This window comes from Aphelocoma coerulescens, chromosome 7 (assembly GCF_041296385.1).
Source record: "Aphelocoma coerulescens isolate FSJ_1873_10779 chromosome 7, UR_Acoe_1.0, whole genome shotgun sequence".
Taxonomy (NCBI): Eukaryota; Metazoa; Chordata; class Aves; order Passeriformes; family Corvidae; genus Aphelocoma; species Aphelocoma coerulescens.
The window spans coordinates 13,806,433-13,833,113 of NC_091021.1; the positions used below are offsets into that span (position 1 = coordinate 13,806,433).

The 26,681-nt window shown below is 37.9% G+C and overlaps 1 protein-coding gene across 4 annotated transcripts in view; it reads right to left on the reverse strand.

The window, feature by feature from the left end:
* Positions 1-26,681, reverse strand: part of PARD3B (par-3 family cell polarity regulator beta) — a 416,855-nt gene that overhangs the window by 189,160 nt on the left and 201,014 nt on the right. For all 4 annotated transcript variants that reach the window (XM_069022266.1, XM_069022270.1, XM_069022267.1 and 1 more), the window contains 5 exons: positions 25,461-25,816; positions 23,696-23,835; positions 22,828-22,956; positions 8,670-8,855; positions 2,612-2,782 (listed from right to left, as the gene is read on the reverse strand). In XM_069022266.1, the coding sequence (XP_068878367.1) occupies positions 2,612-2,782; positions 8,670-8,855; positions 22,828-22,956; positions 23,696-23,835; positions 25,461-25,816 (982 nt within the window). The remainder of the gene's footprint in view (positions 1-2,611; positions 2,783-8,669; positions 8,856-22,827; positions 22,957-23,695; positions 23,836-25,460; positions 25,817-26,681) is intronic.

The following is a 26,681-nucleotide window of genomic DNA, read 5'->3' on the forward strand; positions in this document are numbered from 1 at the left end:
CAACCTTTATATTTTCTGTGATTTTGTATCTGGTTTTTTTGAAGCGGGATCCAACTGGCTTCTATTTTTAAACTGCATGTTCGTTATGTCAGCAAATGTTACACTAAATATATATATTTTTTTAATTCCATAGTCACATCTACAGAAGAAATACATGTATCTAGCCCACGTAATTTATTTTTAAAATGATGCAAGAGGTTTAATGTATTGGCAAGTGATTTCCTGCAAAGGAAGACATAAGGAAGGACAGCATGTTACACCTCCTTGAAATCCATCTTTCAAGCTTAATAATAAAAATAAAATAACGTAACAATTTTAAAAAGTGTAATAAAATAATGATAGAATAAAAACAATGAAAATAAGCATAATAAAATGTAAAAATTGCACCTCAGAACACAAATCAGAACTGGCATGCTCACAGTGACAATATGGCTACAAATGCAGGCTTAGTGGACAGGCAGCACATGTAACATTCTCTTCTCCTCAGTGCAGCATCAGCCAATTGAAAAGGCTATTTTCAACCTCCATACAGAAACACACACCACACAGCCACTGACAAGTGTGTTTCCTCTTGAAACTGGAATCTTTAGTTTACATGAGCTTCCTTAGGTTGTAAATCCACATTTACTGCTTTTTCAAACTATCCATTGGAGACACAGTGGGATAAGGAACCTTAAACTAACAGCAACAACAAATCTGCTTTTCCAGCTCTTTGATAAATGACACAATCAATATCCCAACAACTGATCAGTAACCAACCCAATTCAAGTATTCAGCTTATAAAACATAGCTGTCATGGATGACCTCCATTAGTGTCCTGCCCAATAAAAACAATAATGCATTTTTAAACATATTCTCCTTCTGCCACGCTGAGATGCAGTGCTTGGGTAGCTGGTTTGGGGAAAGGAAAGAATGGGCAACAACCCATTTCTGCTACAGTCTCCAGACTCAAATGGAATTACAATTGAACGCAAAGACTACCCTATAAAAATTAATTCCTGTCTAAAATGAATTTGATTCAATCAAGACCTCATTATGCATTCTTCATAGGGCATGAGTCAAGACTATTTACCTCCTTCATACATCTGGATAATATTCAAAACTATACACTTAACTATAAAAAACAGCCTCATACTTTTACTAGGTCAATCTGATGTTTGCTTGGAAGCTTTTTTTAAACGAAGTGGCTTTAGTTAAATAAAGAAAACTTGCAGGAGTGAACTTTCTTTGAAGGTGAGCTATCTTATATCCCAAAAGTGCACAGTAAATATACCATATACTTCATAATTCTTCCTTACAGCAGGATCCTGTCACACATAAAAGGAAAGCAAAAATGTGCTTTCCTCTAACATATTCCAGAATTGCTAATGGATACTTTTCATATTTTCCTGGAACAATTGACATCATGAGGCATTTCCAAAGTGTCCTCCCAACAAAGTTACAGCATAATGTCTGGGAAGTAATATATTTCTAAATCTATTTCTCAATCAATAAATGATGGTAATAAACAGAAAATTATCAGAAAAATATTTAAGAGTTGATTAAATTAGAAGACACCTGCATTACTTCCTCCCTCTGGTATTTTATGCAAATATACCCACAAACATGACTGTTTGTAATTTTAAAATGTTCCAGTAATGCTTATTAAATAAGAAGCTTGAAATAATATCTTGGATTTGTATAATGAGATTTATTACTACCTTTTACACCCCAAATCCACTTGTACGTACTTTTATTTTAAAGTACTCTACAGATACTTAAAACTTTTTTAAATATTTACTCAAGAGTTAAAACTAAAACTGGGGTGAGTAGAAAAGGCAGCCAGTATACATGTATGTTATCTACGTAAAGATGAGAAAAGAGTGTGCATATGTGTGTGCATACATAAATCAAAGAGGGAGCAAGGGAGATCATAAAACCAATCTTTTTCAAAATAAGAAGTGACTGGCAAACATCAATTTATATGATGTCTAGAAAGTATAATAGTTAAAAATGTCTTTCTTTTCTTATTTTATTACCTTACTTAAATAGATTTTATGTTGATCAACTCAGAAACCCATCCTGAAGGGATCTTCATCTGACCAGGAAAAGTAAAATATTTAATTCCTTGAAGGTCAAAAAAAAGGAAAAAGAAAAAAAAAAGGCAAGACAGCTCCAGAAAAACACACTTTAAAAAAAAAAAAAGTACTAATGAAACAGAAAAAGCAAGAGTAAAGTAAAATCCAAGTCACACTAAGACACTAAGGATTATAACAACAAATGAAATCAGAATAATTTAAGTTGTCTGTATCCCAGCAATTGCCTTGAGGAGGTAGCAGATAATCAAGATTACACCAATATATTAATCCTGAACTAACTCTTCTTGGAATCACATTTTCTTTTGCTCTAATACTTGTTGAATCCAAAGAAGAGGCCAATTTTAGCCTAGTCTCAACAATAAGAGCAAGACCAGGAGATATCAACCAGAAACACCGTGTGAGTCCCCTTACCAGGAGAGAATTAATTCTGCCAGGAGAAGCTCTCTGTGACCGAGACTTCAGTCATCACTCTTATGTGCAAAACCACTGGGACTGGAAAGACATTTACCTAATAAATGCATTTACTGCCTCACCTCTGTGTGCACCTCCAGCCTGCGGAGCACAACCAGCTGGATCCTCCCCCGAATGTTCCCCTCCATGGACATGGAGCGCCTGAGGGTTTCCATGGCCTCGTGGTTTGACTTGCCCAGGAGCGACTCCCCATTCACTGCCACCAGCTGATCGTTTACTCGCAAACGACCGTCCTAGAGCAAAAAACAAAGAGGATTTTAAAAAAATCAAGAGTTATTAAGCAGAGGTGTTACATATGGGAAAGCACGATGCAAACAATCAGACATTGCTCCTATAACTCAATAAATAAGAGAGTGGACAGTGCCAGAAATAACTTTGTGTCCAGTAATTGGCAATTTTTTTCCTCTATTTGCTACATTTTGGAAAGAGTCCATAGTGCAAATACAAACATAGAAGTTCATGCACAGACAGCTGTTTTTCTTGCATTTGAAGTTTATTTGTACCAGTTTAAAAAATTTAATGATTAAAAAAAACCCAAAACCAAACATGCAAAACCAAAATAATAGAAAGCAGAAAAAAACCACACCTACCCCGTCCCCCCAAAAAAAGGAAAAGCAGCTTTTTGTTAGTTTAAAGGGCCCACACCATAACTATTAGTATCCACACTGCAACCACAAAGCAGTACTACAACCTATTTTCCATGCATTATTATCTGCTATTAAGATCTGGTAAGAAATAGCTCCAAAAATTTTGTCTTACAATCTTACTGGTGCGTATCTTGTCACAATTCCCATGCCATCACATGGGCCAGTGTCCTCAGTACAGAATGGTCACTAAGACTTAAACATCCTTACTAATTAATGCTATCCCTATATTACAACATCCAAAACTGCTGCCAATAACAAAATTAGGGTTGAGCCATATCAAGTAACCTATGCTTCAAAAAAGTAATTCAGCTTCATTTGCCAAGGTTAACTGACATTTGTGAGTGCAATAAAATTACAGTGGACAGTGTTATTTTGTGATTTAGGAGTCCTGTTGCTGTTGTCATTATGATCTGTGATTTATTTCTTTTCATAAAAGAACGTGCCATGGACTTTTCTCTCTTTAACAAGAAAAAAAGGTCTATTTAATTGAGACACAGAAATTTCTTTGAAAGCTTGTCAAGTTCACAATTATCAGGCTGGCATCAGACCTCAAAAAAGGAGGAGAAAGAGTAAGAAACTGAAGACATCCCATGTAAGATGGTGAAGAAGTAATAAGAGGGAAAGATCTTGCACAGAAATGCAGTGCTTGGTTAAGATGAATCTGATTCATTCACAGGCTCAGCACAAACTCTTCACAAGGCACTCATCCAAACTGTTTACATATTTCATGCATCTGAGCAATACAAAACACATATACTGATTTCTGTTTTTTTTCTGTAACTAAGATGTTCAATTAACTATTCTGCTATTGCTGCCAAGCCTAAGTCATTTTTGAGGGAGTTACAGTAGCTGTGACACACCCAGCTTTATTAAGTGTTATTTTTGTTGGAACTGGGTATCTTCATTACTACAGGAGAGTACAGATAACCACAAAGCTGAAGAAAAAAACAGTATATAACAAAATCCAAAATAAACTGGGATGGACCAGAAGATGGAAAGAAATAATTAGGAGATGAGTCACTCAGTGAAGGAAAATGAAGAGAAATAAAACTTTTCTAGGTAGGGTGTGGGAATGGAGGATAGAAAACAGAGATGCCATTTGGAAGAGATACTGAAACCTCTCCCCCCTCTCTGCTGAACATTTTATGCCAACTTAGTTTTACATACAGCCAAAGTCAGTAAGTTAACCCTTTCTCTACATACAAATGAAGCCATCACAAGTGCTAAAGTTTAGGGAGACAAGAGTTAACATTGCTGAACTGAAACATTTATTATTTGCACGTGCTGTAATTCCTCTGTGTTCTATAAAAATTTGCTGAAATGAATGGAGCTATTCAGATCAACAGGAGTTTGAGGAAAAAACATTTTATTTTTTGTGAGTTTCTGTAAAACTTTGAAAATTTTACACATCCTCATGTCCTCCCCCAATGGTCCCAAGTTTCTTGGAATACTGTTTGTCCTTTCTGGAAAAAACCCACCATGTATAAATATCTGTTAAAGTTTCTTTCTAAAGTATATACAAATACAATGCCACATGCATCTTGTCACGACTACATCTGTTAAGGATGCAACTGTCCTGAACACAGCACTTTTAAATGAATCACTTTTAAATGAATCACTGAGCCTCATAAGGCTCTGTATTGGCCCGATTTTTAATTTTTCTTGTAATACTTTTTAGGAGACTTTATATTTATATTTTAATAACATTAGTTCTTAAAGGGCTTCTTTTGATGCATTCTCCCTTCTTCTCACTCTGTTATGTGCAACATTTAAGTGAAAAATTCAACTTGAATTCGACACTTCAACTGTGATGAAGAAAAAAGATGTTGATCATTTATAAATGTTTATCAACCATACTTGCTAAGTCACCTGTACAAGACAGGCTGGAAGACAGGTGAATGCTGTTTTCACACAACAGGCAGAAGTTACTTCACAGAAAAACCTTTTGCCTTTTTAGAGACCAGGAAAAAAAAATCCCAACGTCTAAACAGTTTCCAAACACAGATTTTCACATCCCTTGTGTTATGGCCTGGTTTGGAAACCCGAACTGCAAGAAAATCTGCTTGGCTCAAAACAAGCTAAATGTTGTTTTAACACGTTTCTTCTTTCATCTCTGAGAGGTAGGTTTCTTTGTGGCTTTTGAGTAGGAAAACAACATTTGGCATTTCAGCAGAACAGTTTTCAAATGCCATCTCTGGAACTGCGAGTGAGCTATTCTAATAGAGGGCGATGTTATTCTTCCCTCGCTTATTCAAAAAATGCTGGGTTTTTCATGGACACTCACAGCAAGGGGCAGAATCTACCACCACATGGCTGACATATTTTCACAGCCATTCACAATACTCCCACTTTTTACAGTAGAGCAGGAAGATATAATGCCATGATCTTCAAGAACTTATGTTTTTAATCAAGGCACAATAAGCCATTTCCCTTATCACATCAATGACATTTCTGTCAGAAATGCCCTGATGGCATTTATTGGAATTATCCAATTTCCCCATCCATTGCACACAATGAGCAATGTTTATTGTAACAGCACTCAGAAGGACCAAGGACGCTCAAGCTACACCATGTTTGCTTTGAACAAACACACAGATAAAAAAATATTCCATTATTTCTTGTAATGGCTCTGTTTCATTTCAGCTGCAGTGGACTGCAAGTACCTGATCCTCAGGAATGCATCCTAAGTGAAAAGCCAAGAAATCTCGAGGTGAACAAAGCTGAAATCCCCGAAGTTATGGGGAAAGACAATGCATTTAAACTCAGTCAAATGTTAGTTTTCTTCACATGAAAGGCTCTGCATAATAACAAATACAAAGTATTCTAGTAACCTCTTTATCTTAGGGATGTTAAAAAATAGATACTTCAAAAATTATGGAGGTTAAGAAGGGACATAATAGTTCAATCAGCAAAAGCAACTGGTTTTATTCCTGTGGGATACAGTGTTAGAATACAAACTTGGATCTTTTAAGGCATTTTTATTTTGTTTGATTTTGTAGGCAGAGCAGTAAATAGGACTGAGTCGTACTGTAGCATGTATGATGCTACATGCATTAACATTTTCTAAAACCTTTAGCTAGGACAATAAGAAACCCATAAAAGATAGAATTAAATACTTAAATTTTCCATTATGGTTTTTTAAAAAAATTGTTACTGCACTTTGCAATGCCACCAACACATTTAGAGCTAGATTAATGTGTTAGTGTATCAAAAAACTTTAAAATGTTAGCCTCTCTTCAGACCTTGGTTCAAGCCAATAACCAGTAACAGTAACCAAGACCGTCTGCATCTCATAGTTTACTCTTCATTCTAAAAAAACACATGGTAGAAGAAATTTACTGTATTGAAACCTTTATACAGCATTAGAAGGATTGAGCATTTACTTTATCACTGAAACAAATATGTTGAAATTCTATGTATTACATTTCTTCTTCTGAGGACAAGCAGTGACTGTATAGACAAGGGGATAAAGTTCCCACTTACATTAGCATGATACACCAGTATCGAAAATATTTTAAATTCTAAATGCAGAAGTGAGAAATAGTGAGAGAATTCTCATGTCAGTGAGCATTAAGATTTCCTCCTGTGACAGTTTCCCAAGAAAACACTGTACACTGAAAAGCAAATGCACATGTTTTAATCCATAATAATCCATTTCAGAGAGTAACAATGAATAGCATGGGAAAACACTCTGGACAACTACCAGCTGGAAAGAAAGGCTTTTTATTTCAAAACTTGCTCCAAGAAGAGATTTAAAATAAGGGCAATAGGACATCTTTAAATATTTATGCACAAATATATGCAGACTTTAACTTGATACAAGAAATTTTATTAATTGTTAATACCCACTGATTAGGTTGTGTTCTATATAAAGGTCATTAGACAGAAGAAAGACAGCTGTTCTCCATGCAGTACACAACAGTAGATCGTGAGTCTTAAAATATTGCCAAAATGCCTGCCTTCTGTGAGCACTTGCACACAACATGCAGGAAAGATTCTCTGCACAGTTCTGGTTGAAGCCAGAGCCTCAGCTACTGTCTCATTTGCTCTGGAGCCTACACTCAGATCTATTACCACAACGCAGGTCTAATTGGTGGAAGGGTTATAATGAGGTAGAATAGAGAACAGGTCACAGGACCACAGGCTGTTACAAGACAAAATAATCTCCCAGTCATGGTGACTACTGTGCCTGTCTACTTAGGGGTGAGCACAGAAGTCCTGCTTTAGTAGTCTGCAGCCATCTCCAGCCAAAATTAACTGCTCTGGAGTGAGTCGCTCTGGGGAGTAGAGAGTAGCAAACATACAGAGCTAGAAAAGGTTGTTTTATGTGTCTGTGACATGACAAGTCAGGCAGCCAGCCCACTAATAAGGAATATGGCTCCACAGCTTGGCTGTTCAAAACAAGGTATTTATCCGTGGCAATGCACTGTCGCTGCAATTGGTGTGGACATGGAGCTGGGAAAACAAAGAGGGCAGCCTCATTTCCACAGTAAAATGTGGCATTCTCTGCAGCAGACATGCACACAAATTGAGTTTATCCAGCCCTAATTTGGCCAAATGTGTGTTAAATCAGTTCTAGTGTACACCAATAAGATGAAGATCCAAGCTTTGAAATAACTGTGAGACTAGGACAGGTAAATAACAAGCAGGGAACTGTTTAACATTCTCATGAAACCTAAAATCTTGATTATTGCTATTTACTAGCTGCTGTAAGTAGATGATCATTAAAGTTTTAATGCTGTGAATTGTCTTACTCAGCAGGCTGATGTCAGTAGAGCAATTTACATAACGCTGAATTAAAAGGTATTTTTACAGAAACAAGAACTGCAAGGAATTGCTGAGATAAAAGACAAAAATTACATTATGATTCTACAGGTGTTAAATGTACTAGCCCTGAAAGATTAAGTAATTTGTTCCCAATTCAGAGAAGTTACCCTTTCCAAGTTTTATTTAGGGGAAAAAAATGCAGTCAACAGATTTCCTAAAGATCAGAAAATAATTCAAATACTTCTTAAACATAAAATACACAACAGTGTTTGTACAGTGCTTAGAAGGAACAGAACAACTCATAATATTGTCATTTACCAATTTAATATTACCAATTCAATCCACAGGCACAGTGTAGAAATCAACTTCTCTGTCACTGAGCCAATCAAACTTTTTCTGTAGGCTGTGGAGAAGCTGGAAGGCAGCCTCTACTCATACCTACACCCATCCTTATCCTTCCTCCCCTTCCCCGTTTCCTGCAGCATCCAAATGTTCCCTACAGTTTGCAACAATTCACTTTCATTTTGGCAAATCTTACTACACACAACCCCAGAAACCATGGGACAAAATGTTAGATTTGTAGTTCACCCAAAGGAATGAGCGACAAAGGTGTTCGTTCCTAGAATGTTCTCAAGGGAGATTCAGCACTCAACACAGAAATGACAGAATTCTAACACATTCATCTCCTGATGTGCTTCTTCCATACCTTAAAAGCAGCACCTCCATGAATAATTGATTTGATGAAAATCCCAAGATCAGCTCCTGTCTCTCGAGATTTGTTGCCTTTCAAGCTCACACCAAGTCCAGCAGAGCCAGAATCATTCAGAGGAATCTCAAAGGTCAGCTGCTCTGTGGTTTCTGGAGAAAAAATACTGCAGTTTGGCTCTCCTTTCTGTTGGAGAAAACAAGGATGAAAATAGGGGTGAAGAGTTGGCATGAGTTGTATCCACAGATTTGTACGACAAGAAATAGTCCTCTTTTCCAGAAAGTAGCTTGAAGAAACAGCCTTATAATCAACAGTGCATTTAGCTGACATTTTGTCACAAGATCTGGCTTAAAAATGTTATTTTTAATGATACCTAGGAATATGCTTAAATAGAAGGTAAAATAGCTTAGTTCCACATGATATAAAACTGATGTTGCAGCAGAATGTAGAAAAGACATTTATACACTGCTGCATTAAAAATGTAAGCCATAAAACTCTCAACATCTTTACATGCAGCTCACAAACTATAATGGTAGTTGTACTGTTAAATCCCATTCCCCTTTGAAAATTGAGTTTCATCCTTAAAAATTTATCCTTTCCTTAAACCTGTCTACAGAGGAAAGCTGGTGTAACAAAAGCGAAGGTGAGAATTGAAAGCACAGTAACTTACTCTGCGTTAACTCCCTTTGAACAAACTTTTACTCCATAGAGGTTTGATTGTTCTGTTTTTCTTTCTGGTATGGGTTAATCCCAAGATTTTCTCTAGATTAGAGTGCTGTTTACAAGACTGTCAAGTCAAGCATCCACAGCTACGGAAGATCAGAAAGAACTTCCTTTTACTATACACTGTATCTGCAGTTTTGTAGGGCTGTCTGTTGCTGGGCAGAGGGGAAGGGGGTGAGGTTGTTTGTCTTTTTTAAAGCAGGTTCGAATCGTAAAATTAAACCAAATCAAATTTTTGCTTGAAATATTTATCTTGGGACGCCTCAAAAATAAAACAAGGACAAGGAGACCTATTATGGAATAAGGTGTTCATGGAAGGTGTTAGTGCAAAAGAACTTATGCAACACATTCGATTTTATTCCATTTTTCCTTCTCCATGTAACTGTAAGACAATTAATTAGCTTTTGTTTCTTGTCATTTGGACATTTTCTACTCTTTGAAACGGTACTATTAAAAAATTAGTAGGAAAAAAACTATGAAAAGGAAGCACACAGACAATTACAAGTTGAAAGATGACTGACTGCTGCTTCCAAGAGTGTCAAATTCTCACGTTAAGTTATTGAGTAGAGGCAACATGCAAGGAGTGCAGTAGCTGGGCCAATCCTCCTCTTCCCTAATGAGGTATCACTTCCAGGACCTAAGCTGCAGGACATGCAGTATCAATGCAACTGTCAGCAAAGGTGCCAGCAGTACAGATGTTTCCTCAGCAGTCAGAGCACACCTGTGCATTCAGGTATCATGCTGTCTAATCAACAGAAGTATGACCTCAGAACTAAGGGCAGAAATTATTATCCTGAAGAAACAGTAGCACCTAAGTATACTTGCATTTATTTCAGATGCCCTTTCACTGATGAGAACCAACCACTGGCAAGAGAAGAATCACATCAGCCAGAAAACTGACTATCAATCTCAATCCCAATATGCACCATGTTTAAATTTTTCCTGGAATGTAACTACATGATATTAAATTCAATACAATTTGCCTAATTGCCAAATATAAAAATGTCACAGCACCAACATTGACAATTATCTTGATACCAGCATTCATCTCCAGTACCTAAGTTACACATTTGTGCTTCTGTTTTTGTTCACCAGAAGTACAGAATTCTCAGTTACATGTCTGTCACTTTTATTTCTCAGCTTTGGATATGGACATCCTGAGCATAACTCCCCAAAATCTATAAATTTGTAACAACTATGAACAATACAGAATGATAACTTGTTTAATACTCCTCCTCTAACTTCAGAAGAACCAGTGTAAGGAAAAAAAACACAGCACTACTGGCCTTCTAACATAATCATTTTACATTTAACTTTCTCAAGGTTTTAGAGAAAAGATTTTCTGCCCAATCTTTGTTTCCAACTTGCACATATTCTCATCAGTCAATTCAGAACTCTTAGATCAGAACTCTACTCAACTGGCGCATCCTGTCAAGATTTGGACAGAAGTAATTCTTCTAAAGGTCCCAGATTCCTGTCTGGAATTTTCCATCATCCTGTGATGATTCCTGTCTTTAGGACAGGACTTGGTATTACTTCCCTGGTCCCCTAGGCAAGCAGTTCCTGTGTGCTTCTACTATCCATACACTTTAATCCGTGACATCTGGACCAGACTTGCCCCTTCTCTATGTCAATACTGTGGTTTTGTCTTTGCCCATACTGTGAGAAAAGCAGTGAGGGGGCTGTTACCAGAGGACATAAAAGCTCGCAGTGCTCATGGCAATCTTACCCAGAGCAGTCAAAACTGCTTTATAGGGCTACCTCAGTACGAACTTGGACTTCATATAAAGCTGAACTTGGTCACCCAACAGAGTTGCTCAATATTCTATATTTCCCAGCTTCCTTTAACATAATTATGCTGTGCATTAGCCCTTGTTAAGTAACCTACCACATCACTCTATGCATGCCGGATGTGTTCAGCAGGACACCAGACAATACAGCAAACTTCTGTCACTATTTCATTTCCTATGTTTTCCTTAGTGCCTAATTTCGAATCTGTAACATTTGTCTAACATTTTCCTTGCTTCAGTTCTCTATGAAACAGATCACTTAATCATATAAAAACCTCAGTAAATTTAATTTAAGCTGCTTTTACCTATTACTGGAGAACTCTCTAATATTTTTAAAAGTCCTTCACAAGTTTCTTGTTCCACATAGTCCAATCATCCTAAACATCTTTTCTTTTAATTATTTGTATTCAGCTTTATCCAAAGATCCAGCAAAAACTGATTTAAAAATAACGTCGAACTTTATCTAATAGTACTATCAAAAACTTGTTACCCGTGATGGAGACTGAATGATACTTCCAAGATAAGAGGAAAGGAGATGTATATCTAAAAGTCAGTGATAAATTCACTGTAAGGCAACTAAACTCTGTCTTTACTCCCTCAAAATTTTCCTCTGCTACTCATTGCACAGCATCTGATCGCAAATGCCTGGTAGTCAGTCTGCAGCATCAAGACTATTTGGTGCAAATACAAGATTGAAAACTTATTTGTGAGAGGATGTGAGAAGCAGCAGAAAGGAGGAAAACCAGAGGAAAAAAGCGAGGAACAAAACCTAGAAGCTTGATTTCATCCTATACTCGCTGAATGTTTTCAGATTATTATCCTGATCATAATGCTCTTCCCAAGCAATGCCTTTTCACTGATGACAAAAAGAGCTCCAGCCATCCTTAAGTTAACAGCTCATCAATTACCTGCTTCATTTGGGCAACTAATTTAATGAATGATGGCCCCTGTTCCTAGAATATGCAGGTATGAATATTAAATGCTGATAGTGACTCACAGAGCTGGATTCCTACTGCTTCTATTTCCCTGACTTTGCTAAAACATTATCCCAAGACATCAATACTTTACAATATAGCAACCACCATCAGCAGAATTATGGTCTGGTAAAGGGAACCCTCTCAAATGCACTAAACCTTGAATTCTATTAGAAACACTTCTTACCTCAAGATCATCCTAGAATCTGAACTCACTCAAACACAGAACGAATGAAATGAGCTGCAACACAAATATGTTTCTAGCCTGGATAAAACTTACAGCTGTATGTTATTAATTACCCAATCAACAACCACATCATGTATTTTCCATACCAAATGTATCATGCCCCAGCAGTTCAGAAATTAAATGATAATATATCACTGAAGCTATTCCCTACTGCAGACATAGGAAAGTAACTCAATTGTAGTAGGAAAACCAAGAAATCTTCACATTAATTGACGTCCAGATAGCCAGGTGGTGATCCCTCAGGATGGTTAGAGCTTTGAGATGGCCTGGTCTATACTTTCCACACAGTCCCAGAGTTGGTAAGGTTGGAAGGGAGAACAGTGGGTCATTGGGCCCAATACCCCTGGCTCAAGCAGGGTCACCCTGGAACACATGGCGCAGGATTGTGTCCAGGTGGTTCTTGAATACCTCCAATGAGGGAGATGCCACAACCTTGAGCTCCCTAAGCCTTTCTTCATAATAGAGATGCTCCAGTTCCTTAATCATCTTCATTGTCATCCTCTGGAGTTGCTTCAGGACCTCTGTGTCTCTCTTGTGCTGAGGAGCCCAGACCAGGATGCAGCACTCCAGAGGTGCCTCACCAGGGCTGAGCAGAGGGGCAGGATCACCTCCCTCGACCTGCTGGCAATGCTCTTCCTGCTGCACCCCAGGATCCCATTGGCTTCCCTGGCCACAGGGGCACTGCTGGCTCATGGGCAGTTGTTATCCACCAGGAGCCCCTGGTCTTTCTCTGCAGAGCTGCTCCAGCAGGCAATCCCCAGCCTGTGCTGGTGCATGGGGTTGTTCTTCCCCAGGTGTGGGACCCTGCATTTGCCTTTGTTGAATTTCAAAAGGCTCCTCCCTGCCCATCTCTCCAACCTGTCAGGGTCCTTCTGAAGGGCTGCACAGCACTCAGGGGGATCAGCCACTCCTCCCAGCGAACCTGCTGAGGAGGCATCTGCCCCTTCATCCAAGTCATTGATGAATAATGGGCCCATTATTGAACCCTGGGGGACACCAAGGCCTCCAACGAGACCCTGTGCCAGTCAGTTCTCGATACACCTCACTGCCCACTCATCCAGTCAACACTTCCTGAGTTGGCCTATGAGGGTGTTGTGAGAGACAGTGTTGAAAGCCTTGCTGAAGTCAAGGTAGATGATGTCTCATTCGTCCAGGTATTTGTTTCATTGTAAAAGGCAATCAGGTTAGTCAAGCATGATATACCATTAGTGAATCCATGCTGGCTACTCCTGATTACCTTCTTGTCATCCATGTGGACAGAGTTCCCTGAGTCCTCCTTCTCGCCCTTTCTGAAGACTGAGGTGATATTTGTTTTCTTCCAGTCCTCAGTCACCACTCCTGACAGCCATGACCTTTAAAGATGATTGTGAATGGCCTCGACAGCTCTCAGCACTCATGGAGGCATCCCATCAGGGCCTATGGACTTGTGGATGCCAGATTTGCCTAGGTGTTCTCTAACCCAATCCTCCTTGACCAAGGGAAATTCCTCTTTCCAACACTCCTTTACCCTTGTATCCCAGGTCAGAGATTCCTGAGGGCTGGCCTTCTCAGTGAAGACCAATGCAAAAAAAGTGTTTAGTAACTCTGCCTTCTCTGCATCCTCTGTTACCAGGCTCCCCGTCACGTTTAGTAATGGCCCCACATTATCCTTGGCTTTCCTTTTGTTATGGATGTATTTGAAGAAGCCCTTCTTGTTGTCCTTGACATCCTTGGCCAGATTTAATTCCAGATAGGCCATGGCCTTCCTTATCTCCTTTTTACTTACTCTGACAACCTCTCTATATTCATTCCAAGTGACCTGACCTGCTTCAATCTCCTGTGTATTTCCTGCTTACACTCGAGTAATGACAGGAGTTCCCTATTCATCCATGCACGTCTCTTGCTCCCTTTGCCCAATTTCTTGCTCAGTTCTTTCCTTTAAGATGGGTACATTGAGACAGGAACACTCTTAAGTATTAATAAAATATACTCAACAGAGACACAGGTTGAAGTTAAAAAGAAAACGAACACCCCACAACCAACACACTCCAACACAAAACCAAAAAAAACCAACCCAACACTTCAAGAATGGTCTCCACTGTTCACTTAGTCCTTGCTGGGCAGCTCCTTCCTTCAGCTTTGCTAAATCTTAGCCTGACAGCTTTCAATAGCTTCTACAGCTGCAACAAGCTCTGAACAGTCCCCTCCTGATAAGCACATCCCTGCAGCCTAGTGATGTTAGTTCTCTACTATTTATAGGAGTCTGACAGCCTCATTTTCTGCTCAAAGCTCCCTCCTGGTTGCACCATCCAGCATTCTAGGCAGTTCCCAACCTCTCTCAATTGCTTGGGGAAGACAAAGATCTCCTCTCTCTCTCCTGGACCAGAAGGCAACAGACAGAAGTTGTCTAAGAGGAAATATTTTTGCTTGCTGTCCAGACTCAGTGGCTAAACAGAACAGAGCAAACAACCAAACAGGTACTATCCCTCACAAGGGAAATCAGGACAGGAATGTTTTAATCTACCAATATACCTGCATGCAACTTCAGTAAAATAAATTCTGACATTTATTGAATCACCAGAAACCAGATAGAAAAGTTCAGTAGAGTTTATATGAAGGTGAGAGAACACAGAGTTTCCTAGATATGAAAGCAGAAAGCCCTAATAACACAGTACTAAATAACATTCAGCAATGCAGACTGAAAACCTGTATCTAAGGATCTCAGGACAATTAATTTTAAATATTAAATAATATTTATTATTTATTAAATTTATTATAATATTTATAATTTATTAAATAATACTTTTAATTAATATTCTGCCAATGATTTCAATTTTTAGAAGCACATCCATACCTCAGCTCTCCCGTTTCTTAATTAAAAGATTATAATAAAGGATTATTAAAAATAATCTAAAATTTTAGTGGTCTCACCAAAAAATTCTCAGTATTTTAAAGATCACAAAGAATATACTTTTAGCCTTCTCCTACTCCCACAATACACAGCTGCTCAGTCACCAGAGCAGTACAATCCGAACTATAACATTTGAAAGAAGTACTGTTCATATTATTCTTCCACTTCTACTTAGTCCATGGTTATATCTACACAATATTGTGTCAATCCCCTGTCTACCATGGGACACCACTTTCAATTAGCCCTTTTATTTAATCTTACAATGCCTGTTCTCATTGACCACAGCACTTTTAATCTGTGGATTTATGATAATCTAATGCTAATCTCTCACTGGAAAGGTTGCCTTATATATCCTTATTGTATTTTTTGCCATAAGAGAAGCTTACAAAAAAAATTAGCTCTCACTTAGTCAGGAAGGAAATAGCATTTGTTTAACACAACAAGAGACCTTTCAGTACCTGTCTGGTGCCCTTGACCAACACACTATTATGGCCTCTCAATATGCTGACTGCCCCTTGCCTGGCTGCTCTTTTCTGATAAGAGATGTCAACTCCCAGGGGTGCCATTCAGAGCCGACAGCAAAAGGAAAAAGACCCAGGAGGGTTATTTTCAAAGGTTTATGAAGGAAATAAGACATTTGCATGCTTTTGCAATTACTTTCTGATAAAAATATTTAAATTGTGGCACCACATAACTATTATTGTCAGAAAAGCTTGAAAAGAAGACACCCCCCCCCCATTTGCATCATGCTCCATGTTCTTTCCAAGCACTTAGCCACAATTAAGAAATACTTTGCTGACAGTTCAGTCATTCAGTCACTATAAAAACTGCACTGTATTTTGCAATAGACATATTGTAACACCCTTAAAAGTAATACTCAAAGGTAATACACTGTTGTAATCTTGCCACAATCGAGTAAATAACTGAAGTCATCGCTGCATGCATTCATCTTTAGCATTTCTGACAGATATTTCATATTGGCTTCTTTAAAATTATCTGTACTCCATACTGCAATAAAAACTAAATGGTCACTAATGGCACACCCTGCTAAGTAAGAAAGCCAGTAGCAAATCCATGGAGATATATTACACTGTTCTTGGATAATTTTAACATTAACATGGTACGCTACAAATTTGTGTCATGTTAGATAGAATGTGTCTGGTTTGAATTATGTAGACTCTCTGGAATTATAGCTTCGAAAACTGACAAAACTAGATTCATCTCTTCATCCAAGACAGATACAGTGCATTTCAGAAATGGAGATTCTCCAGTTTGCTTGACATGCCTATTTGAAAACCCACCAAGGAAATGGTTTGCCCTTGCAAAAGTTTTTTATTTGTAATTTGGTGTGCACTGCTGTTCAACTTTAAAAAATGCAGTCTCACTTAACCTTTTAAGCTACATAACCATAGGAAACAGAGGGAGAAAAATTAACTAGTTCAGCCCTCAGACAAGGTCAGCCTCACTGTGAAAACACCCATTTTCAGCCCATGCATGGAGTGAGCTGTGTGCTTATGCACTCAGTGGAGCTGGAGCCTTATGCAGTTAATACACCTTGGCACTTAGAGCCTAAAATCTTATCACACATGAAGATGGAAGGCTGCATGCTATTTTCAGGGTGAATTTAGGGTTGCTGCTACTGTATCATATCAGAATACATTCTGGGCAAACAGGTCACAACACTGTGATGTACAAATCCAACTCTTCACTCATTTTACTGGTCACTGTTTTAAAGGGATGGTAAATAACGCAATAAGCAGGGTATAATTCTTTTATGTCTACTTCAAACACCACATCCATATGTTTTACATTAAGTCAGCCTAGGAAAACTTTTTTTTCTAAGTTTTTAATGTATTCTAAGACAGAAAGACTTTAGAAACATTCATATGGTATATGGAATAAAAGTAGTGACCCTTGTAAATGGCAAGGCACTACATTTGTTAGCAGGATTTAAAAACTGCCCAAATGGTTTGGTTTTATTAAATGGAAATACTGTAGATCTGGGTAAGTGCATCTAAAATATATGAAGAGTCAATTTCTGTTAAGATCAGATTCTATATGCCTCTGTTCTGATGTATACACACTTATGATTTCATAAATAAAAGCGGGCTTCCAGACAATTTTGGGCAACCTCTGAGCTACGACTTAAATTATCAAGTAAGCAGCTTTCATTTCCCAGAGTTCTGTGATAGGGTTCCTAAACCTAGGAGTTTTGGGCAGTTATCTTATAATATACCTTATAAATACATTATCTCATAGCAGAAGTAACATTATGTTTTTCTCTCCTTACTTGTATCCTCTCTAACTTTTTCTTTACCAGCAGGCAGAGCACCACCAGAAGTTCTTGCAGGCAATGAGTGTTATGACTGGGCCTTTCAGACCATCCTTTTAATGTTCCTCATATTTGCTGGAATATAGGAACAGTAGGATCTGAAAGGGAAATAATTGCTGGATCATAACACTTTGATAGGCGTGACAGAGAAAGCAATAGTAGACCAGATGCAGTAAGGTCTCTGCGGCATCAAAAAGGCTGACAATTGCTATCACATGGAAGAATCACACTTGCTGTGCTCGTAGCTTTACAGGCACTTCACTGCATAGGAGACCTCAAAAAACAACCACCTTTTAAAGACATGGATTAGCAAACAATTTATTCCCCTTTGGTAGATTAGGGAGTCCCACCCAAGCCATGCATAAAGAGATACTTTTCACTGTGACAGGAAAGATTGTTGCATTCCTTCTTAACAGGGATCTCTCAATGACTTTTGTGAAGAGCACAGTAACTAATCAACAAACCTCAAAGAACAGTTTCCAGTACTCTAAGTCATAATGAACTACAATGAAATGAAATGTATGTAATGAAATACATAATGAAGCTGCACCTTTGAGGGGCTGCACTACACAATGTTTTGTCTTTAAAAATATACGTTGTCTTTAAAAACATGTGTAGACACAACCTATTCACTTCTCAACTATTCCACATGAAGAGAATAGGTGCAAAAATAAACTTTCCTTTAAAATCCTCAGGATATTTAAAAATCTACATAGTTTATAAAAGATGAAAGGTGCCATGTGCATTTACAGTGCCCTTGTCTTCACTACACAGAACAATTCAAGAACTCCTTGTTCTTGTGTATGCTATTAAAATTCAGTATATGCTTCTTTTTTTCCCTACCCAATTCATCTCCCTTAGAACAGAGGTAACATAACAGAGAAATGGTACTTGCTGGAATCACTTTCTGACTGAAATTATTTGTCCATTTCTGGATAATTGAGCAACAGAGTCATGGTTTTTCAACTACAAACAGGTGCAAAAATGGTTAAGTCTAGGCTGTAATCTCACCTATTATTTCCTGCACATAAAAAGGCAAGCAACAATTAAAAGGAAGTAATAGAAATTAAGCTTTGAATATTAAAACAAATAGACCAACTGGTTTTCCTTCAGGCATATAAATTCAAGGCAGTGGAAGAAATTATCTAGGGAAAGACTGAAACATAAAGTTAATCACAAGGTACATAGAAAAAACCGCTTAATTGAACTTGCCACTCATCCTGCTTCCTTCTATTCTGTATAATACACATGTAAAAAGAGACTTAAAAACCAATACCACGTTCAGTACGTTGTTGCTCATTTAGCTATTGTTATAAAAATGATGGTTTGTTCCCTTTCACCCCCCCATTCTTCAGGGATCAGTTAATATGCCAAGAAACCACAGGAACAGCAACTACAGTTGCAACTGGTAAGTTAAAGAGGTCTTTAAAACAAAAAATACAGTGCATGCAAAAATTACAATGAATGTGCACTAATTTACAGAAAAATGCATGCAAATATTTTTGGTGCTATACTATTTCTGGCAATTGCAGAACAGTCACATTCCTCTGCTTGTGTGCATCATACAGAACAAAGAATTGCAAAGGATCATAGCACAGAATGGGTTGCACCAGAGCTGTTCTCGTTCAAGTAGTTTTCCTTGTTCTACCAATGCAGGGATAAAGAAAGAGAAGGGGAAGTAAGTGATTTTGCACCATTATGAAAAGAAATGGCACTTTCAGATCACACATTTTCCCTAGAGAAAAAACATGATGCAACAGACACACATGATCAAAACACTGTATTTCCAAAATGCAACAGAATGATAGCCACAGTTTGATGTGCATTCCACTCACTTTGAGAGGAGCTGGAAAATCTAAACCTATTCAGTTAAGCCAGTTTCTTTCTGTAATATTTACCATCCTTTAGAAAAGACTATTACACAGTTTAAAACCCAAATGCACCTTAAAGAACACACTAATCACTGGCCACTCTATAGACTGTGGTAATTAAGTGAATCAAGATCTTCCCCTGGAGTTTTGGAATCAGGTTCTTACTTAGCTGCTACATTGTCAACAGCTGGTATGAATTACTGTGAACATTTGGCTAACTGGATAATAAAGAGGACAGCCTGTGGTCGGTCCAAATTCTACTTCACCGATCTGTTTCGATATATAAAAAAAATCTCATTAGAGCCTCCTTTTTTTTTTTTTTTTTTTTTTTTAAAGGAGTAACAACCCTACAAATGTTGGGTTCTCAATTCTTTTCCCTTGTTATGTACAAACACTGTAACTGTGTAACTCTCAGATGTGGCATCAGTCAGTGTAACCAAAGCCCCAATTCCCTATAATTTAATAATGCCTGTTTGCGACACTGATCCATCCTCACCCGTATCACATCTCGGCTGCTGTGGCAAAGGTTTGCTACTTTGAATATATTTTTCTACTTGGCCAGCAATTCATAAGCATAGATCACAGTAACAAAATACCCAAACTCTGCTCCCACCTATCTTACTGAAGAGAAAATATTCGTGAGACCAAGCCTTCTCCAAGCCACAGCTTTATTACAAGGTAAAGTCAAATTATATTATTACAGACCCATGCAACCAAATGCCACCCAGTGTGACTTTATTACATAATTTGCTTTGTACCCATGCAGTTACCAAACTCTCCAGCAAATCCACATAAAAACCCAGTTCTAGTAGAGCAACATGCTCAAAAGTCGCTTTGTGCATGGGTTTCAAGTGGATGCAGCTTCCAGATGTGTCTTTGCCACAGGAAGCTGTGGGGAGTGGGTACATTTACTAGGTGGCCCTTCTCCTTTTCCTTTCAACAGGTAAAAGGGAATCTAAAGAAAACGTCTCAGATTACAGTCCCTGGAGAACTGCTCAAAGCAAGAACAAGTCTGATATAAAGCAATTACTGTATTATTGCCAGGCATTAACAAAATCCCCAAGTATTCAGGTAAATTCTGCATGCATGTTACACAGCCAGGGCACTCAGTTACAGCTGTCCTTGAAAGACATTGGATTATCCACTGCTTTTCCTTCCAAAAACAAACATTTAAAGTGCTGGCATTTTTCTCCTCTTTGATCAAAACAGTACTGTAACTTTTGAGGTAGCAGAGGATTAGTCCAATGTAATATCATGGCTAAAGCTGAAACCAAACAAAAAAGCTAAACCAATTTTAATTTTTTTTTTAATCTTTGTTGAGACTATTCTCAGACATCTCATGAATTCTAACAAGCATTGTGTTAACATCAACATCTGGTAGCTTAGTGGTATGGTAACTCACACTTTTGCTGTGAGCTACCAGATGTTGCTGAAGGGCTTTTTAATTTAGATGGGCTGGTTCCATAAATTCATGTAATGTACTGCAGTAATTCTCATTTGTATTATGTTGTACTTGACTGAGATAACAAGAAACACAGAGCAACATTAGAATTCCCATATCATCCCTGTTACAGTGAGGGCCATCACTTGTGCACCATTCTTACACAGAGGAAGCAAAGTAGGCGAAGGTCAAGCTAGCAGGATAAATGCAGCTACTTCATGGATTTCAATCATGCCAGTCATAAGTAAATCACCTTTTGAAAGGTAGTTAATCCTTGCTGTAGAGACTAGAATTTAATATCACACAACTGTGGCAGGTAAAAATTATAAACAGCTTTTAGATTCTTCCAGTTTTTTATCCCTACACACTGCTACAGTGATTTCCAGCAGATTTTGCACTATGACAATACACAATAATGTTGGGGGAACAGGAGAGAGAAGAGAAGAATGCATACCTTTTTTTAAAGTACATATTCTAAGTAATGTGCTTTATAACTTAAAAAACCCACATGAAAGCACTGTTGATGGGTAGCTTTTTCAAAAAATAAGCCCTTATTTAGAAGAGCTGGTGAATGAAAAGAAATTCTTCATAGAATAGGTAATTTAGTACTTTAAAACTCAGAAATTTCCCTGTGATCCACACAAACACTGACTCTACAGCTCAGGGCTTACTTAGCAGAGCAATGCAATGACCAATTTTGGTGCCTTGGGAATCACTGACAACAAGTGCCCAATTACAAGGCTGAAAACTGCCATTATACTCCTGAAAAATTACACAATAAAAGAGAAAAATGGATATAAAAATAGTTTTGCTATGACACCTCACAACTGCTCTACTACAAGAAAAAGTGGGCACCAGCGATACAAGAGAAAAGACTCACATGAGAGAACCTGAATGCCCCTCCAGCTTCCTATCCTATCACAGGCAACCCTGACCTCAGCAAGGTCCAACTGGTAACAAGGAAACAAGAGGAAAACTGTCAGCAATGTTTTGTGAGGAAACATAATGGAGGATTTCTGTAGAAGATCCTGACAACAGTCTAAAGGAAAAGCAAGAAGGCGGCATCTTAAGAAAAGGATGAAGGCGGTTTGTGTTCTTTGAAGGAGATAAAATGAGACAAAAGCAGGAAATGCTGTCCTTCCCTTATCCTGAGGACTTAATGAAAGGTCAAGTATAGCCATCAATCAAGATAAGGAAGAGGCAACCAAAGAAATGACCTTCTCTGAAGGGGAAACAAACACGTATCAGATAGCACTTTTACACGGATGCAGTTCTCTTGTGAGAGAAAAGAGCACAGTTTCATGCCAGTGTTAATTTAAAAAAGTGAAAATTAAGCACTTGAGATGGAAAAAAGACAAGCAAGAGCCTATTAAGTCAAAGGCTAGCAGCCAAGGAAAAGCTTGCTTCCAAAATTTGAGAGGAGGGCAGTGGAATTCCATTCCGCCCCACTCCTGCAGTTGGGCACCTGGCTTAGGAGACATCTCCTGGGGGCAGCCATCCTCACTAGTTTGTTACTGATAAGCTGCAGGCTCATTACATGCACTTTAAATTTCTGGCTTAAAGCTTGTTGCTTTTCTGAAAGCAAATAACCCATTTTTAGTTATGCTTGACCTCACACTTACAAAATTAATTTACAGTATTCCCCTGTGAGTTATGCTTATGCTGTCATTTCTGGGGATGAAAAATCAGATTGGAATTGCAAGTAAAGTAGATAAAAATCAAATATCCCTCAAAATCAAATGTAAGTATAAATACTTCTTGGACACAAGCCTTATATGACTACCTTTTGTTGGCTTTCTCAGCGGACAACAGTTCATTTCTGTTTCTTGGGCTAGTTTTAAAACATGAATTGTTTCCAAATCACTCTTCTGGAAAGAATAACAAGTTTACCAGCTCTCGAGGTAGAAAGGCCTCCTCCTGACGAGCCACAATCAGACAGACAGTCTCCCCTTGCTTTGTGCTCCTCAGCATAGCTACAAGCTCTTCCTGGGTCCTGCCGGTGATGTCCCGTCCATTCACCTACCAGCCACAAAAGAACAGAGGATGTCACATCTCTGAGTATGACTGCCTTTAGCAGGTTTATTAGGTTCCCCTCACCTAACACAGTGTCGATCAGTGACTGAGAGCAAAGAATTAGCAACAGCTCCCATACTGTCTCCCCCTCTGGCCCTGCACAAATTACTTAACCTTTTTCCTCCTCATTTTCACCATCTGTTAAAACAGCTCTGTAGTACTTACCCACGTTGCAGGGGGTTTGTGAGGCTTAATTAGTTTGTAAAGCACTTCGAAGATGAAAAGTGAAGAAACGAGACCTTAGTATTAAAACTGTTTACCTTAAGAGCTTTTTGAGGTTAGGAAGTAGAAATAACCCATTAGATAATAAGATTGTAAGTCACAAGATACCTGAAAATTTTCAACAGACAGATTTGAGCAAAATTACCACAAAATGAGCACTTAACCAGCTTGATATTAACTGGAGTTTTTTGGAAGTGGCTGAAGAGGCAAGACATGTTTCGGTCCTAAACTGATACATTTATCTGCTTTAAAAACCAAGTGAAAAGAACCACTTTTTCACCTCGTGGTGTAAAACACTTGTTGACAAACAAGTGGCATAGAAGCTGTGAGAGTGACTTTTTTTTTAACCAAGGGCAAGAATTGCAGTTCTATACATCAATAATATGTATGAGGAAAAAAAAAATTTATGACAAAACTAGCAATCAATTTCCAGCAATGCAATACAATGCATGTTTATCCTAACCTCCAGGATTCTGTCTCCTGACTGCAAACGACCATCTTTTACTGCTGCACCTTTTGGTAAAATATTCTTCACAAAGATTGGACCAGGACCATGTACTGAAGAGTCTCTGGTAACCACCGTGAAGCCAAGTCCTTCTGGACCTAGAATGTCAGATAAAGAACTCACAACATAAATTTCAACATGTAAACGATGATCATTAAAAGTAAGCAAACAATGTCAGCAAGATATCCCAGAGACTCATTCAGGTTAACTCTTAAAAAAGAAAGCAAACAAAAAGTGTAAACAGAAGTCAATTTTCTGCATGGTCTAGAGAAGACATCTATTGATGGCAAAATACATACCCCAACCCTTTTACAACAGCTACAGATGGAACTACTTTGGTAAGCACACAGTAATAAAAAACAAGGAAGAACTCTCTTCTTAAAGCATTTACCTTTTCTTTACGTCATTTCAATATTAGTCTTCAAATTAATGTCAATCGTCTTTCATAGAATCAGAGCAATTGGATTTGTTTATTTATGAGCATAAATATAATTTAGCAGGTTTTACTGAAACTTTGGTAAATGGGAAAAATATCACATGATTTGAATGCAAAAACTGATGATGTGCTATTCAGAAAGGACAAAGTGGTATTTCTAAGCTTCATTAGTGAAGTTGTTTGAATAAAAACCCTCAAGTGTTAACAGATATGTTATAACAAATAATTAGGGAGTGAAGTAAATATTAGCAGGTATTGCTTATAAGCCACTAAAATCACTGGGAATAGCGGGGTCCATAAAAATCTTTTTATATTGAGCAGCATTACTACCCAATGTGATAGTTTTCAAAGATATCATCATGTCAGTATCACATTGCTATAATTTCTAAAAATGTAAATGTTTCAAAATCAAAATCATGGGATCTAGAGTGGGGAATTTCTGAAGTAGGTTTTGTTAACAAAGCTGAAGAGCTCAGAAGTAAAAACAAGTGACTTAAGTAAGGAAGCAATAAAAATTAAGGAATGAGAGCTTGATTGCATTCATAATGTGTTATGAGAACAAAGTTACAGACAGTTTTCAAAAGGGCCACTTCTAGGATCAAATTTAACTCTCAGCCAAATCAGAGACAGAAATGAAATAGAAAATATAAATGGTAATTGGAATCTGCATAAGCACATTTTACTACATGTACCTAAACCTGTTATTCCATTCAAAAACTGACAGTTGCATGGTGCAGCAATTAAAGATACACCCACAAATTTGGCCTCTTGACAGCTGAAAAAAAAATGATGGAAAAAAAAAGGTTTGCAGAAAATAAAAAATGGAAAGACAGGTAAGTCTGTGGTCAAGCTCTTGGAAAACATGAAACAGAGCAGAGTATATTTTAAAACTTATCTTTAAAAGAATGCCATAACAGTGTTGTGGTCAATTAGAAGATTGAATAAAATAACTAAGTTCACCAGCAAACAGTTCAAACTTTTATTCTATACTTGTAAAAAGACTGAACTATCTCTTAAAATCAGTTGCTGCTAATGGAATTGCTTCCACAATCAGTAGCAGAGATGTCTTAAAAACCAGTAAATCTGAGTAACATCTATCCACAATTTATGAGAAAGCCCACCATAGGGAACATTACTGTTAACTTTCCTATACCTTAGTAAAGTTTTGGAACTTTTAAACGGCAAATAACTTGCTTGTACTTTTAATGCCACTTGTTAAATTAAAAGTTAAGGTATCACTATAGAGAACATGATACAGAATTAATCATACCATCTCCAAAGACTTACCTTTCTTCAGGTCTATCTTTATTTTCTTTGCATTTTTCTTATTGCCAAAGCCCATAAGTGGAGACAGTGAGGGAGAAGATGGCTTTCTACCCAGATGTGGGAGGTTGGGGCTCTTAGCTTGTTGCAGTGTTCCCTGTACACCTGACTCCAAGCTCACTCCGGAAAGATTAATTGTTTTCACAGCAGGTTTTGGATGAAGAGGAGGTGGAATTTTTGTTTTTGTAACTCCTTCCTCACTATTTAGAATAAAAAGAGGAGCAATAGCAGACTTCTCATACTGTTCTCGATTATATGGAGGAAGGACTTCCAAGATGACACTTCGAAATTTCATTGCCTGACGGAAGATGTCCTGAGCCCTTTAAAAGAAAGGCATGAAAATTCACATAACAAAGCAGAAAATTTGAGCAAAATTTGAAGTTGTTTAGAGAGAATAATGAAAATTTACCTTATCTTCACACCTACAGTGCTCCTTTTTTTAGAAGAGTACACATGAAATAAGCATTTCCTTATATTTCAAGTAGGAGCAGTGTATCTGTTGGAATTCCTAAGCTGCTACGAAAACATATCAGCCAGAATAAACTAATGAACACAATTCTTCATGCAGAGCATCAGGAAGGGAAGTCCTGATGGCAAAAGCTCATCAACAGAGTTCTGAAGTTACAGCTTGCTGCTTTTTTCAAGTGCTTGTCTGTTACATATTTTCTTGTTGGCACAGAGGCACACTGAGCACTCATCACCAATCGTTCTGGTCAGTACATCTACTCCAAGCAAGCTCAACTCTCCATTTTCTCCAAATCCAGTCTAATTGCTCCTCAGATTCCTTTGTAATCCCTAATGCAACTGCTGGCTGATTCCACAGCAATAAAATAGGATGAAGGTATGGGATACACAGACATTAGAAAAAAAACTTGTGATCAAAAAGGTGCAACTATTTGTGTTTCTACATAAATGGATAAATAAATAGGTCAATATTACTCACATCTTTCAACCAACAACCTTTTGCTAAGTGGATATGCAGGCTTTGCATACTCAGTGCCTTTACAGATGTGCTCAAACGCAACACCAGAAACTGTGTTAGAGCATTTAATGAAACTACTCCCCTTGATAGTGACAAGGCAATGGGGAACAGTTTTAAACTAAAAGAGAGAGGTTTACACCAGACATGAGGAGGAAATTCTTTACTCAAAGAGTAGTGAGGTACTTGAACAAGTCGCCCAGAGA